We start from the raw sequence: 12,700 nt of genomic DNA on the forward strand, positions 1-12,700 counted from the left end.
TTCATGGCGGGGAGGAGGAGAGCGAGGCGACGGCGTTGGAGGAACGAGAAAACGCGTCGCTGATCACAGGGGCAATCGAGATCGTTATCTGGCCCTCGCCTATTACGACACAGCCGTGTCCCGTTTCCCGCGCGCCCTCCGTCGCCTCTCACAGCCCGCCCAGCGTCAGCCAGCGTCCCCCTCCGCCGCACGGCCGGCCTCGGCCCCCGCTCGGCCTTCGATCACATCTCAGATCCAGCGCTTCCGTCTTCCGGCGCTTCCACACTCCGTCCACGTGCCCCTCCTTCAGACTGAGAGCAAATATAAATGTATGCTACACTAACAAATCCTTAAACTATCCACCCCCTCACAGCGCCCGCTACTCGCTTGGAATGTGCGAGTTGATCTCCTCTAGCAGCTCGTCCGCAATCTTCGCACTCTGCACCTGCACTCCGACGTCAGCACCACATCTCCTCCAAAACGTCCCCACTCACCCTCAGATTATAGTGTGTCGTGCTGCCCCCCTCAAACACGCTGAACCGCAGGTAGCGTGGATCCTGCGCCAAAAAGCACCTCATCCCCTTGAACAGCGTCGCGTTCAGCAACACCGTGTACACCGCTTCCTTTCTCATGACTACAAACCAATCAGCACAAGCCACCCGTCACAAAACGCAAAACACCCACTCAATCGCGCACCAGACCCGTCCGCCCGCCGCACGTTCAGCCGAATCGTACCCGTCCCCCGCTCCTTCCACTGGTTCTGCGAGCTCAGCGAAAACAGCTTCCCTCGCACCTGGTACACCGTCTCCTCCTCCTCCTCTCCGGTCAGCACTGCAGCCCCAAGTCAGCATACGTCGCTCGCACAAACACATCGCAACGCACCCTCTTGTTCAGTCAACGCCACCCGCCGCTCCTCATCGCTCCCCTCCTCATCGTCCTTCTGCGCCCTCAGCCGCTCTCCAAACGTCCCACCCCCATTCCCAACCACACCGCCATCCTCCTCACCCTCGCTCTCCTGCTTCGTCCCCGCATCCAGAATGCCCAGACCCACGGCGCCCTTCCCCGCACCCGCACCCGCACCCGACGCGTCCCCGAGCGCCGGACTCCCTCGCTTCGGCGTATGTGTCACGAAGCTCTGCGCCCCGCCCGCCGCATACGCCGAAAACGCATTGCTCGCTCGCGCCGGTGTGCGCGACGGAGACCGGCTCCGCGAGAAGCTCCCGAATCCCGGTGGCGGAGGGGACTTTGGCCGCTTCGCCGCACTCGCAAACGGGGACGTCGTCGACGCGAACGCCTCAAACCCGGTCCGCTTGTGCGGGACCGGTGCGCACGGCGGCGAGAGCTGGTTGAGCGACGACGACTGTGATAGAGGCTGCGATGGGGGCGACTTGCTCAGGAACGCAGCGTTTGCGGCACTGGAAAACGGCGAAGCAGTAACGCTGGGGCTCGGATGCGGTGAGGTGCTGGTGCTCGCCCAGGTCGACGACGACGGGGACTTTGACCCGAACACGCTTGGGCCAGATACGGATGCAAAGGGGGAGCTCGTGGACGCGTACGCCATGAAGCCGCCCTGCGGAGATAGCGGTCAGTAAAGATCCCGAGATGGACATGAGGAAAGCGGACCAGTTTAGGCGTGTTGGTGGTTGAACTCGGGGGAGTCGTCTGCTTCGGAGCCGCAGACCCCGGTGCCCCGGTCTTATCGACCTCATCCTCAGGTGGTGGTGTGGGACGCTTTGTGAGCCGAGGGTTGTCGTCCTTATCAGAGTCGTCTCTTAGTCGTTTAGCCTTCCCCATCTCGGGGACGACCCCGTTCCTCGCTGGGACTATTTCACCAGGAACGAGGCGCTCGCTGACACTTCGATCTGCCAGCTTTCGCTTCAGGCCTTTTTCTTGATCCATGTCCGAGTCGGAACCACGGCGGGAATGGGCAGGAGATATGTCCGCAGGCGGCGCGGCCGACGCCACCGGCTCCTCAGGACCCACGTCGGTGTTTGTATGCTTCTCTACGTCGGATAGTTGGGCTTCTGGAGGCTGTTCGGCGGGATCAGCCTGCCCGCTATGTTCGTCTACACCAGCATCGTCAGTTATTATGGGCGGATTCTCTCCTTGCAACAGCGCCGGAGGGACTGCTACATTCTCTCCGCCCGCGACCTTGGCCTCAATCAGCCCCGAGTTCTCCTGTTGTATTTCTTGTTGGCCTTCTGCGCGTGATGGGGGCTCTGCAGGAGGGTGATCATCTTCTTGCTGCATCTGGTCCTTGCGCATGGTCTGCCAGGTGAGGTCCTCCACGCCCTGGCTGATTTGCCGGATCTTCGTCTCATGCGGCGGAGAGCAGCTCGACACAAGTTCCTCGTCCTCTTCCTGCGTAGTGTCCAGCTGGGCACTGACGCGGTTCTTCTTGGCAGGGGTCCGTCGCTCCCTGTGTTCTGCACGCTCGCCGTCGATTTCCTGCATAGTTAGCGTTAGTTGTGTGTAATATGATTGAGGATGGTCAGCGTGACGGAGCAGCGTGATGCAATGCGGTGCCGGGCCAAGGGCACAATGGTGGGAGGTGAGGAGGATGGAGCTGAGTGACACGTACGATGGCCGCAGCCTGAGGCGTCGAGGGCTCCTGGGACACCTCTCGCTCGCGTTTGCGGGACATCTTGAGCTCTGGATAGACGGAACGACAGTGTCAGTGGCAGGCTATCGCCACTGGCATCGTAGCTATATGCTCACCGACTGCATCCTCGGGCGTCGGGGGGGTAGAGGGAGTCGACTCGTGCGCCTCAGGCTCGGCAGGCCTGGAGGGCGGATCGTCGGGTATGGTCATGGTAAAGTAGAACGGCGAGCTGAACGTTGGGAGAGCGTGGGGGAGGCGTCGATTCGTCAAAGCCGTAATTGAACGACGGATGAGCCCGAATTTGGGGTGGCTCCTCTGCATAATTTAAGTCCCGCTTGTGGCGTGCCCTCGGCACCCAAGCTGTGTACTGGATTTCGGGGTATCCAGTCTTTCCCGCGGCGAGATAGCCTTATCTGATAATGAAGGCTATTAATCCAAAATAACTTAGTCACGCTTTGGAGCCACGTGCAAGCACAACACCATTACAATGCCAGCTTTTCGGACACTGGACAGTCGGACTTGCCACAGCGCCACGGCCACAAGGACAACAATGGGGTGTTCAACATCTTCTTTCTCGCCCACTTTCAGCACCTCCTCGGTGCAATTTCCAGTCCATTGGTGACCCCACTGCAACCAGTGGCTGCGCTTGCGCGCGTAGTCAGTCCGTAGGCTCGTCTCAAGCTCTCCGAAGGATCCTACAAGTTCTCCAGATCTTGCTTCTAGTAAGGCGGAAGCTTTACTGTTCGAGTTGTGGGGGGGCACAGTGTCTGTGTGCGTTCTTAAATTTGCATTTCAAAATTTGATCTGTTGAGGCTTGTTCCGCGCACGCAGAGGAACTAACTGCTTCTGAACTGTAGCCTGTTCGCCTTCCTTCCTCGCCACAGGTATCCGCCTGTTTCGGTGCCTTTCAAGCCATTAATCCACTCCCTGAATTTTGCTATCCGTGTCATCCCAAAGACCCGCCTGTATCATCATTGATTTCGGACACTCTTTGTATCTCGAATATCTCATGCTCAACATTTACACCCACGATAGTCGCCGCAATACAGATGTAAGCTCATTATTTCTTGCGCGTTGTATGATCTAATCACCCGTACAGTACGAATATGACTGATCCTCCTGGTGCGATAGCACCGCCCCCTCCGCCACATTTATCACAAGAGCTATACGATATGTTCATCGATGCGCTTGCGGTGCCAGCAGGACCAATTTCCCGGGCGGATCTACTGGCATGCTGCCTCGTATGCCGGTCGTGGGTCCATCGCGCCCGAACGCATTTATACCGCCAGATCCGCTTGAGGCCGCTTACCAATCTAGAGCAGTATGATGAAATATACACAAAAAACTGTCTGCTGCCGTATGTCCGTCAGGTGGCGATCATCGGATGCTTGCTTCGGCACGTATACACCCCCGACGATGCAGGTTCTGGTCTGGACGACGACGAGCACCCAGACCACTCGTGGCTGGACCCTGCCGCCGCCTTTCTCGCACGGTTCCAGAACATCGAACTGTTGCATCTCTACGATCTCAGCTGGGGCGACATCAAGAAAGAGACACGCGACTTCTTCCTGACCCATTTCCCTGATGTTACCATGCTGCAGCTGTCTTCTGTCGATTTCTGGAATGCTAACCAGCTCTTCCGCACTCTGGAGTCGTTCAAGCACTTGCTCGCGCTCAGCACGGATCATATATCCTGGCACCGGGCGAACTACACTCGTCGCCAGATGTCCCAAACAGACTCCATGCGTTTGAGGCGTTTGATGTTGGGCCAGACCGAGGCCGCGCGCTATGGACCCATGATCACCTGGTTACTAGGAAACCGGGAGACGTTCACCGTGGATGAAGCACTGATCAGCTGGGAGGATACCGAAATTAAAAGCCTCGTGCGCCTGCTGAGGAGGATTGCGCCGACTCTGTCTTGCCTCGTGTACCAGCAGTCGATGCAGCTGCCAGGATGTGAGTTGGCCGTCAATGGAATTCACCTTACCTCAGGGCTGACGGCGCCCGTGGTCCACGACAGCCGAAAACGCTGAAGCACGCGTTGCGACGGCAAATGCTCTCCTAGGAAACCCCCTGCCCATCGTGCACGCTGCCGCGGCAAACCCGCCAGCTCCAATTGCACCACAGGTGAACCAAGTCCCCGGTACATTTAATGCCGGACAGATTAATATAATTGAAGGTTTTAATGCTGGATTGATTGGATTTCTTGTGGCTGCCGACGCCAACGATGGCAATGAGGGCACTGACGATGAAGAAGTTGGTGACCAAGACAACGAAGACGACGATGACAATTTGTCGGACGATCACGTTCGCCCTTCGACCCCAATTGAACTCGAGGACGATGAACCCGAAGCTGAGGACGTCATTGCGGGTTTCATCGAAGAGGACGGCAATTTTGTGGCTGAGGGCGAAGCGATGCGGCTGGGCTTGGAACACCTCGACGAAGCACCGATCACGGAAAGCTCGATCAAGATACTGCAGGCACGCGTTTTTTGCACTACGATGGCGCTCTTTGGAGTCAAGCTGATGTGCCAACTGGTCTCGCCCGACACCAAGAATTTCACGCTGGTGCTGATTCTCCCCAGCGGCTGGTCTGGTCCCGTGCTACGTTGGTCGAACCTGAGCTCCGTGCTGGACTGGGCTGCCGTCAACAATATGCTGGCTGTGGCCGCTGGGCGCGTTACGAGCGGGACTGTCCTCGATCTTGTCTTTCACGGGGCCGTTGGGCGTCCCTTGGCCGACGCAAACTCGGTGTCGTTGAAAAGTGCGCTGAGGGAGTACCTACCTGCTGTATTCGCAAGTGGACAGTGGCGCGTGTTCTGGGGCAATACGCTTGTGTGACACGCCCCTTCTGCGTGATCAAGGTGTCCTCTTAACGTGTGTGTGGCTCCGTTGCTCGAGGTCGCGATGAGTCGTCAACGGTTCCGCGCACGAGACAATCCCTTTGCCGCCTGGACAGCCGTGTGTCATCCCGTTTTCCATATCGCGTAAGTCCTGCTCCATTATGCTTCTGCTTGTCTCATGTCGCTACGACGTGGCCCAACCCACCCCACTCCAGTTGTCTACTGGGTATATGTTCAACACATTACCCCCCTTTCCGTCCTCGTCGTCACCCCTTCATCACTCCTTTCTCTTCACTACTCAATCCCTGGAATCCCTCGCCTTCTATCGCTCTTTGTGATGATCACTGCTTCTAGCTGCGATTGTAACCTTCATTATACAATCGATGTATTACTTTTCCCATTGTTTTAGGACTCTTGTACCTTGAAGTTAGCTGATACGGACAGCCATATTGTATTCGGCGTGCGCTAACTTGAGTTGACTCGTGAAGGTAGGTGCTCGGTTCGTAATCAAACTTGATATCAAAATTTGCCCCCGATGATATCGTTGACATATAGATCCGGCTTAGCAGGTACCGCATCTCTCCGTGGTGCTACTAGGTTTGACTCGACTCTTGACTCTGAGGATTCTCTTGTGTGGGTATGCCGAGACACTCGGCTCATTATCAAAGTGGCTTGTGAACCACTTTGTGTTCAAGATAGCAATTCGACTCCTACACAATGATGCCCACCTGCGCAAGACCGCCGCGCCATGATTGATGTGCCATCAAATCGCAGCCTCTAGTAGCAGTACATGCGGAATCTGACAGCTGTGTACCTACTCATCGATCTCGTGGAAGTGACCCGTGCTGCCGCGCAGTACGTTGTCCGCTCTCATGCGGAAGCATCGCGTCGCCGCTGCGCTTCTATGCTTGGAGGCTATATAAGTGAGTCTGGCTTGGTCCTATCGCCGTCAGTGTTATCTCGAGTGTCCTACATCCGGGCGATATCCGTTCTGCTTTTACTTTATTATATCCCATTCAAGTCCTTCAACCCACGACGATGATCCTCGCTGATAGTATGGCGCACCTCAAGAACGTCCGTGAACTCGACAAGGAGAAACAGGCCAACACCTTCTCCGCTTTCGGGCAGGTTCGTCGTGTGGATTCCCTTCGTGTCGTCACTCGGCTAAGTTTGAGTAGACCCATGTGGTGGATGCAGATGCACCTCCTCCGTACGCCGATGCAAAGGCTACCTGTGCTAGTGCCTCCTCCTCAAAGACGCCCATGTCCGAGGACTCGGCCCCGCCCAAAGTCGCGCAAACCTCTGCATCTGTCAGCGCACTGAGCAGCGGCGTTCCTCAGCGCGTGAACCACATTTCGCTGTTTTCCAAGCGCGCGCCCATCTCAGGTTCGGCTATGCTTTCTGCCTGCCGTTCAAAGTCGCCTAACCGTTTTGACACTCGCACCAGGCACCTATCTCGTCGACCCGCTCCTTGCCGTGCCAAGCGCCGCTACCGGAGTGCTGTCTAGAAGTAGCCTTGGCAAGATCGAGCGGGAGCACGCACGAAACCTTCGTGGATCCCATGATTGGATGCTGGGGACGCACAAGTCGTCGTCGGAGACAAACGCAGGGTTCAGAACGCGTGACGGGAATGTCGACCTGGACATTGCAGTTGCTGGTTCTGGGGCCGGTGATTACGGGAGGAAGGCCAAGGCGCGAGTGACCGCTTCAAGCCGTCACGGACATGTCAGAGTCAATCTCGTGAGACAATCTTCCAAATTCATCCAGCGCTGCTAAGTATGCTCATCGGAACTGTGTGTAGTTTGAGATACAAGGAGGCCGCTGTGTGGATCTCAATGTTTCTACTCGCAAAGGTAGGTCAGCGGCGCATTTGTTGGTGCATAGCATCTGACCTTGCTGCGTCGACTAGGAAACATTGTCGTGCTGCTTCCTCCGGATTTCTGTGGACCAATTACTTTCAAGACGAGGCGGGGTCGCGGAAACATCAACTTCCTTCCTGCCTTTTCCGAGCGTGCTCGCATTGTGCGTGCGACGGATCGCGAGACGGCCGTTATTTTCTCGGGAACGTCTCCCACAGAAGATGTCCAATCGGTTGTTCAGGACGACTCTTGCGTCATAGGCACTCGTGCTGGTCGGATTACGGTAGGAGTGAGTGGCATCGACCGGATCGACGCCGTCGCTCGGGGAGGTGGGCTATTGAAGCTAATCGAGGGGTGCGCGAGGTTGTTAGAGACCACATTTGCCGGCCGTAGGGGTGCATATTTAGGGAATCCGCGAACATAGTATGCTGTCCCCCGACATATCCAAGTATGGTCTCCCTTATGGCTTTCGGTATTCTAGTAGTCTACAGTCAGCGGCACTTGTCGCCTTCGATGGAGCCTCCCGTGAGTATGTGCATAAACAATACTACCGTGAAGGTAGCCATCGCCAAAACGTGCGAAACAATATTCGTCAAGGTGACACTTGTCGGCCTAATATAATCCTGGTGTGAGTAAGTCTGAATTCAGACTCGGAAAAGAGCAGATGTGCAGACTGTGGTCTCTGGTAAACGTTCCCACTGACTCTGATTGCATAGTATTACAGCCTTTTGTGCACTTTGCTAATGACCTGCATGACGAGTCACCGTCCGCCTTAAGTGCACCAGAACGCCGTCACTGCCTACGGAGGTTGACTAAGACAAGAGGCAGCGTAAGCCGACAGTACGAATCGGACTCAAGCCGATCGACACGCGTAAGGCCAGGCCTGTCAGATCGTCTCACTGCGGCGACGCCTAAACATTTTTTCCCGACTTTGTCTCTCACCTTGGTTGGAATGCAACACGCAAGCGTCCGGCTTCCACCTGTGCACCAGCCATATATACCCGCGCTCTCGCTTCTCTCCTCTGGCACTGCGCCGGCCATCCGCTAACACAATGGGAGGTCTCACCTTAAAAAACATACTCTCTGCCATTCGTCAGGGGTTTCCGCCCAAGTCCAAGTTTTCCCCCGACCAGATACCTGACCTCACTGGGCGCGTCTATATAGTCACCGGTGCGTACTGCCGTCAATATCAGCGTCTTCACGAGGCTTCTGATGCACTGGCCATGCATTCTTGCAGGGGGAAACGTTGGAATTGGCCGCGAGACCATCAAAGTGAGTGACGAATCGTGTCTGCCATGTGTTACTGATCATGTTCGTGCGCGTTTCAGGCCCTATTGGAGCACAATGCGAAAGTCTACATGGCGTCTCGAAGCCAAGAAAAGGCCGAGGCTGCGATCAACGAGCTGAAGGAGCAGACCGGGAAAGAGGCACTCTTTCTCCAACTTGACCTCAGTAGCCTTGCGTCCATCCGGCGCTCCGCCGAGGAATACTTGAGGTGCGCAACGCGTGGTATCTTTTCGCCTCATATTAATACAGCTGCGTATGGTCAGCAAAGAGAGGGAGCTACATGTGCTCATCAACAATGCGTCAGTGTCCTTTCTCGCCAAAGCTCATTGTTGATTCAACAAACTGGTTCATAGTGGTATCATGTGGTGTCCCATTGAACAGCTTAGCGAAGACGGCTACGATCTTCAATTTGGAACCAACGTCCTCGGTGCATATCTTGCAATAATACATGTTTTGCTTCTGGAAACTCACGATGCATACAGGACATTACTACTTCACGAAATTGCTCATTCCTGCTCTCATCGCAGGTGCCGAATCGTCCGCAGACCACCGGGCACGTATCGTCAATGTCTCGTCATCTGCCTCATATCAATACACGCTCAATTGGGATTCTTTCACTGACGGCGCCGCAAGAAGGAAAGTAGGAACGACAATGCTCTACGCTCAGAGTAAATTTGTGCGTCCTCAGCCCACGTTGCACACATTATCTTAATCCCGTCGTGCAGGGCAACGTTGTAGTTGCTCGCGAGTTTGCCAAGCGTTACGCCGACAAGGGAATTATCTCCACCTCTGTAAACCCAGGTTGGTCGGCGTGAAACAAACGACATCGATCATTCAATATTAATTGACGGACTCCACCTAGGTAACATCCAGACTGAACTGCAGCGTTATGTTCCAACTGTCATGCGCGCGATTATGGTAAGTTCAATAGAGCAGCTGAACGTCACGCTCGGACGCCTACATAACACTACTCACCAGAACACCCTGATACTTTACCCCACACGGTATGGTGCGCTTACTCAGCTATGGGCTGCTACTATGCCAGAGCCACTGGACCACAATGGCAAGGTATGTATCGTTACCCCCGAGATTCACGCGATTATGGATATGTCTTTTACGTGGCTTTACAGTTCCTCATCCCGTGGGCCCGAGTTGGAGTGACTCGGGGGGAAGCATACGACGACAAGATCGGAGAGCGGTTGTGGAATTGGCTGGAGGAGCAGGTGAAGGATAAGTAGTCATCTTCGTGATTTGATGTACTAGTTGGTGTGATGCTAGTCACTGTCGTATTGAGTCTATAGCGTGAGGATTTACTGCTACCCTTCGGTGATATTTGGTCTGCGCGAATCTCAATGTCGCATACGCCCGTTGATGGTCAATCAGAATATTTTTCGTCTTGGAGTTTGAAGCCACTGAGCCATGTAGACCGCTGTTGTGAACTTGAGAAATAAGATCGCGATCCCGACCAAGCGTGCCTGTTGCGGACTCCCGCCGAGTTTCGGCGTGACCGTCGATCGCATGCCTGATGACACGTGCTTAATGTGCGGCCGGATGTGGATCTATGTCGCGTGACCCGCAAAGCTGCGTGCCCGCGGCTCCTCGTCATCATTCGTGTTGCTGCCCGCTTTGGCATTCCGCCGTTTCTTTTGCCACGACCACTCCTTGTCCGACGTCGACGTCCCCTAGAGTCCCAGCGCGCAGCCCCACCATGGACAATGCGCTTTTACCGTCGCGACGACGGCACGTTAGATCTACGACAACTATCGTGGACGCCCGCAGTGTCCAGCGGTCCGAGTCCTGTCCCATTTACAACGGTCCCTCAACACACCGCACACCCTCTATCTGGACCAGCAAACCTTTCGCAGAGACACCCGGAGCGAGCAGCTCCAGCACTCGAAACACAGCGTCTCGAATCGTGAGTACGATGAGGAGACCATTTAGCACCACTCCCAGAAAGCGGGATGCGAGCGCCATGGTCAGTAGCTAGTCAAGGCTCGTTATTCCCTTGTTCTAATCGCTGCGCATCGTTGCAGGGGATGTATTCTACCCCTGAGGAGAGCAACCTTCCTGCCCCATCACCCTACAACGTGCGTGATATCCCACTTCCCACCATCCAGCAGATCGCCATGGGTCTGCATGTATCGCGCACACCACATCTACGTCCACCACATTTGGCGCAGCCTTCTCATGCTCGCAGTCGCTCACGAGGGCATTCGGACGATACCCTACCACCATTCGCCGCCCCGCTGATGAAAGCATCAAGCGACAACCGGCACCGCAGGCGAGGCTCTGCGTCCGCTATCATGCTTCCGCCACCCCCAGCGCGCTCATCTCTGAAGAAGCCGAGCACGCCTACACCGCCACGTAGCGCACCGCCGTCATTGCCTCTGACGCCATCTGGATCCGACCTTTCATTAACGGGTTCGACGCTCACTTCGAGCGCCCCTGTGACGCCACGCTCGATGCGAACAGCCTCTGTTACTCTCCTTCCTGCTCGGCTGCAGCTTAGTGTATCAAGGCTGCTCCGAAGCCCTAGTCGGAAGAATTCAACTGCCAGCTCGACAACGTCGGGCAAGTCGGGCAGTGAGTCGGTTTCATCCGAACTTACACCGCGGAAGATGGTACGCTTCACAGTGTCATCGCAGGAGGGTGAGCTAGACGTCGCAGATCCTGCACCTCCGCAGTGACTGCGAGCGACCGTCATTACATTATCGCAAGGGTAGAATTGGATTTATGGTTAACGCTGGGTTCATCTTCGCGTTTCTGGATTACATATGTATAGGATTTATATAAGGAGGGTTGGTACGATGTTTTAGCACGCCTTTTCGTCTCCATCGCCATTATTTACTACATCGTAGAAAGCATCCACCTGTCATCGCGTAGCATAGCATTTCTGTCAATGTATCCATCTCGACTGCGATGCCGGTTCGGCTCGGCGTTAGTACGGGAGAGAACCGATCCGAACTGAAGCGCTGGTGCAGATGCTGTGCGGGGTACGGGTTGAGTCAAGAGGCTGATGTCATCATGAGCCGGACGGACTGCTCCTTCTCGGCTCAGGGCTGGGACCACGGCTGCACTTTCAAGTTGTGTTTCTCTCTCTCCATCGTCTCTTGCTAGATTCATAGACATTTCTTCTTGGAACACCATGGCTCCCGTCGAAACCGAATATTACGACCTGGTACGCCCGTCGCCCAGCAGTTCGGTTGATCGTACTCACTCTTGCCTGCCCATCTCGGTGGCAAACCATTCAGCTGGGAGTGGCTCCGGATGTCAATGACACCGATCTAAAGAAAGCATATCGCAAACAGGCCATCAAGGTCAGTATCCTGCTTGGCACGCGCCTTCAGGCCAAGTCGCAGGACCTCATGTTTGGTCTTGGCCACAGTTTCACCCAGACAAGAATCCATCCCCTGATGCCGAGGAGAAATTCAAGGACATTAGGTGAGTTGCTTAGACGGAGATTTGGAATAGCCTGCATCCACAGGCTGTAGGGATGTGGGTGCGCATCCAGGGTTGCAGCACAGGAAGGACGAGACGTATACGATTCCCCTTACCGGGTCTCTTGAGACCTGACGCCACGAATATGACTGTTAATGTTTTGTCGTGGCGTCTGCACGTATATGACTCAACTTTCTAGTCGAAAAATCTGGTCATCGTCGTTGTTGGATCCCATTACTAATCTACCACCAGCAAAGCATATCAGGTCCTATCAGATTCCGTGAGTTATACCAGTCGTTTATAGTCGTGGATTCGACCAATGCATGCTGCTAGAACCTGCGAGCGGTGTACGATAAGAATGGCGCGAAGATGGTGCGTGTGTTTGTATATTATTACATTGGTCGGGCGCATGACCGTTCCTACTTTGTAGCTTGACAAGGAAGGAGGTATGGGTATGGAGGATGCGGCAGGCTTCTTTGCGAATGTCTTTGGAGGAGAACGATTCAAAGATTATGTGAGCCACCTAGTCCTCTTCACGATGACCCCACTTAACCTCAGTGTAGATTGGCGAGATTTCCCTTATGAAAGAAATGACATCCCTAGCGACGACGATGATGACCGACGAGGAAAAGGCCGAGATCGAGCGAGAGATGAACGAGAATGGCTCGCCACGGCCTGCCCCAACACCAGCC

General features: G+C 55.2%; 5 protein-coding genes across 5 annotated transcripts; 4 read left to right on the forward strand and 1 right to left on the reverse strand.

The window, feature by feature from the left end:
* Positions 1-358: 358 nt before the first annotated feature.
* FIBRA_08430 (uncharacterized protein) lies at positions 359-2,791 on the reverse strand (the record flags this gene model as incomplete). The annotated part of the gene is made up of 7 exons (XM_012330081.1): positions 359-424; positions 474-613; positions 664-810; positions 862-1,549; positions 1,603-2,427; positions 2,561-2,631; positions 2,698-2,791. The coding sequence occupies 7 exons, from the start codon at positions 2,789-2,791 to the stop codon at positions 359-361; spliced, it is 2,031 nt and encodes a 676-aa protein (XP_012185471.1).
* An 896-nt stretch (positions 2,792-3,687) lies between these two features.
* On the forward strand, positions 3,688-5,422 carry FIBRA_08431 (uncharacterized protein; the record flags this gene model as incomplete). The annotated part of the gene is made up of 2 exons (XM_012330082.1): positions 3,688-4,537; positions 4,602-5,422. 2 exons carry the CDS (start codon positions 3,688-3,690, stop codon positions 5,420-5,422), a joined length of 1,671 nt encoding a protein of 556 aa, XP_012185472.1.
* Positions 5,423-6,462: 1,040 nt separating this feature from the next.
* Positions 6,463-9,808, forward strand: FIBRA_08432 (uncharacterized protein; the record flags this gene model as incomplete). The annotated part of the gene is made up of 15 exons (XM_012330083.1): positions 6,463-6,552; positions 6,603-6,810; positions 6,872-7,164; positions 7,226-7,277; positions 7,334-7,572; positions 8,381-8,453; positions 8,521-8,555; positions 8,612-8,778; positions 8,834-8,869; positions 8,924-8,997; positions 9,053-9,246; positions 9,296-9,371; positions 9,433-9,488; positions 9,549-9,638; positions 9,701-9,808. 15 exons carry the CDS (start codon positions 6,463-6,465, stop codon positions 9,806-9,808), a joined length of 1,791 nt encoding a protein of 596 aa, XP_012185473.1.
* A 470-nt stretch (positions 9,809-10,278) lies between these two features.
* Positions 10,279-11,257, forward strand: FIBRA_08433 (uncharacterized protein; the record flags this gene model as incomplete). Its single annotated transcript, XM_012330084.1, has 2 exons — positions 10,279-10,545; positions 10,604-11,257. The coding sequence occupies 2 exons, from the start codon at positions 10,279-10,281 to the stop codon at positions 11,255-11,257; spliced, it is 921 nt and encodes a 306-aa protein (XP_012185474.1).
* A 458-nt stretch (positions 11,258-11,715) lies between these two features.
* FIBRA_08434 (uncharacterized protein) lies at positions 11,716-12,143 on the forward strand (the record flags this gene model as incomplete). The annotated part of the gene is made up of 4 exons (XM_012330085.1): positions 11,716-11,748; positions 11,822-11,887; positions 11,956-12,011; positions 12,062-12,143. The coding sequence occupies 4 exons, from the start codon at positions 11,716-11,718 to the stop codon at positions 12,141-12,143; spliced, it is 237 nt and encodes a 78-aa protein (XP_012185475.1).
* Between the last annotated feature and the right edge of the window lie 557 nt (positions 12,144-12,700).

Source organism: Fibroporia radiculosa (genome assembly GCF_000313525.1).
Source record: "Fibroporia radiculosa TFFH 294 genomic supercontigs, scaffold257, whole genome shotgun sequence".
Classification (NCBI taxonomy): domain Eukaryota; kingdom Fungi; phylum Basidiomycota; class Agaricomycetes; order Polyporales; family Fibroporiaceae; genus Fibroporia; species Fibroporia radiculosa.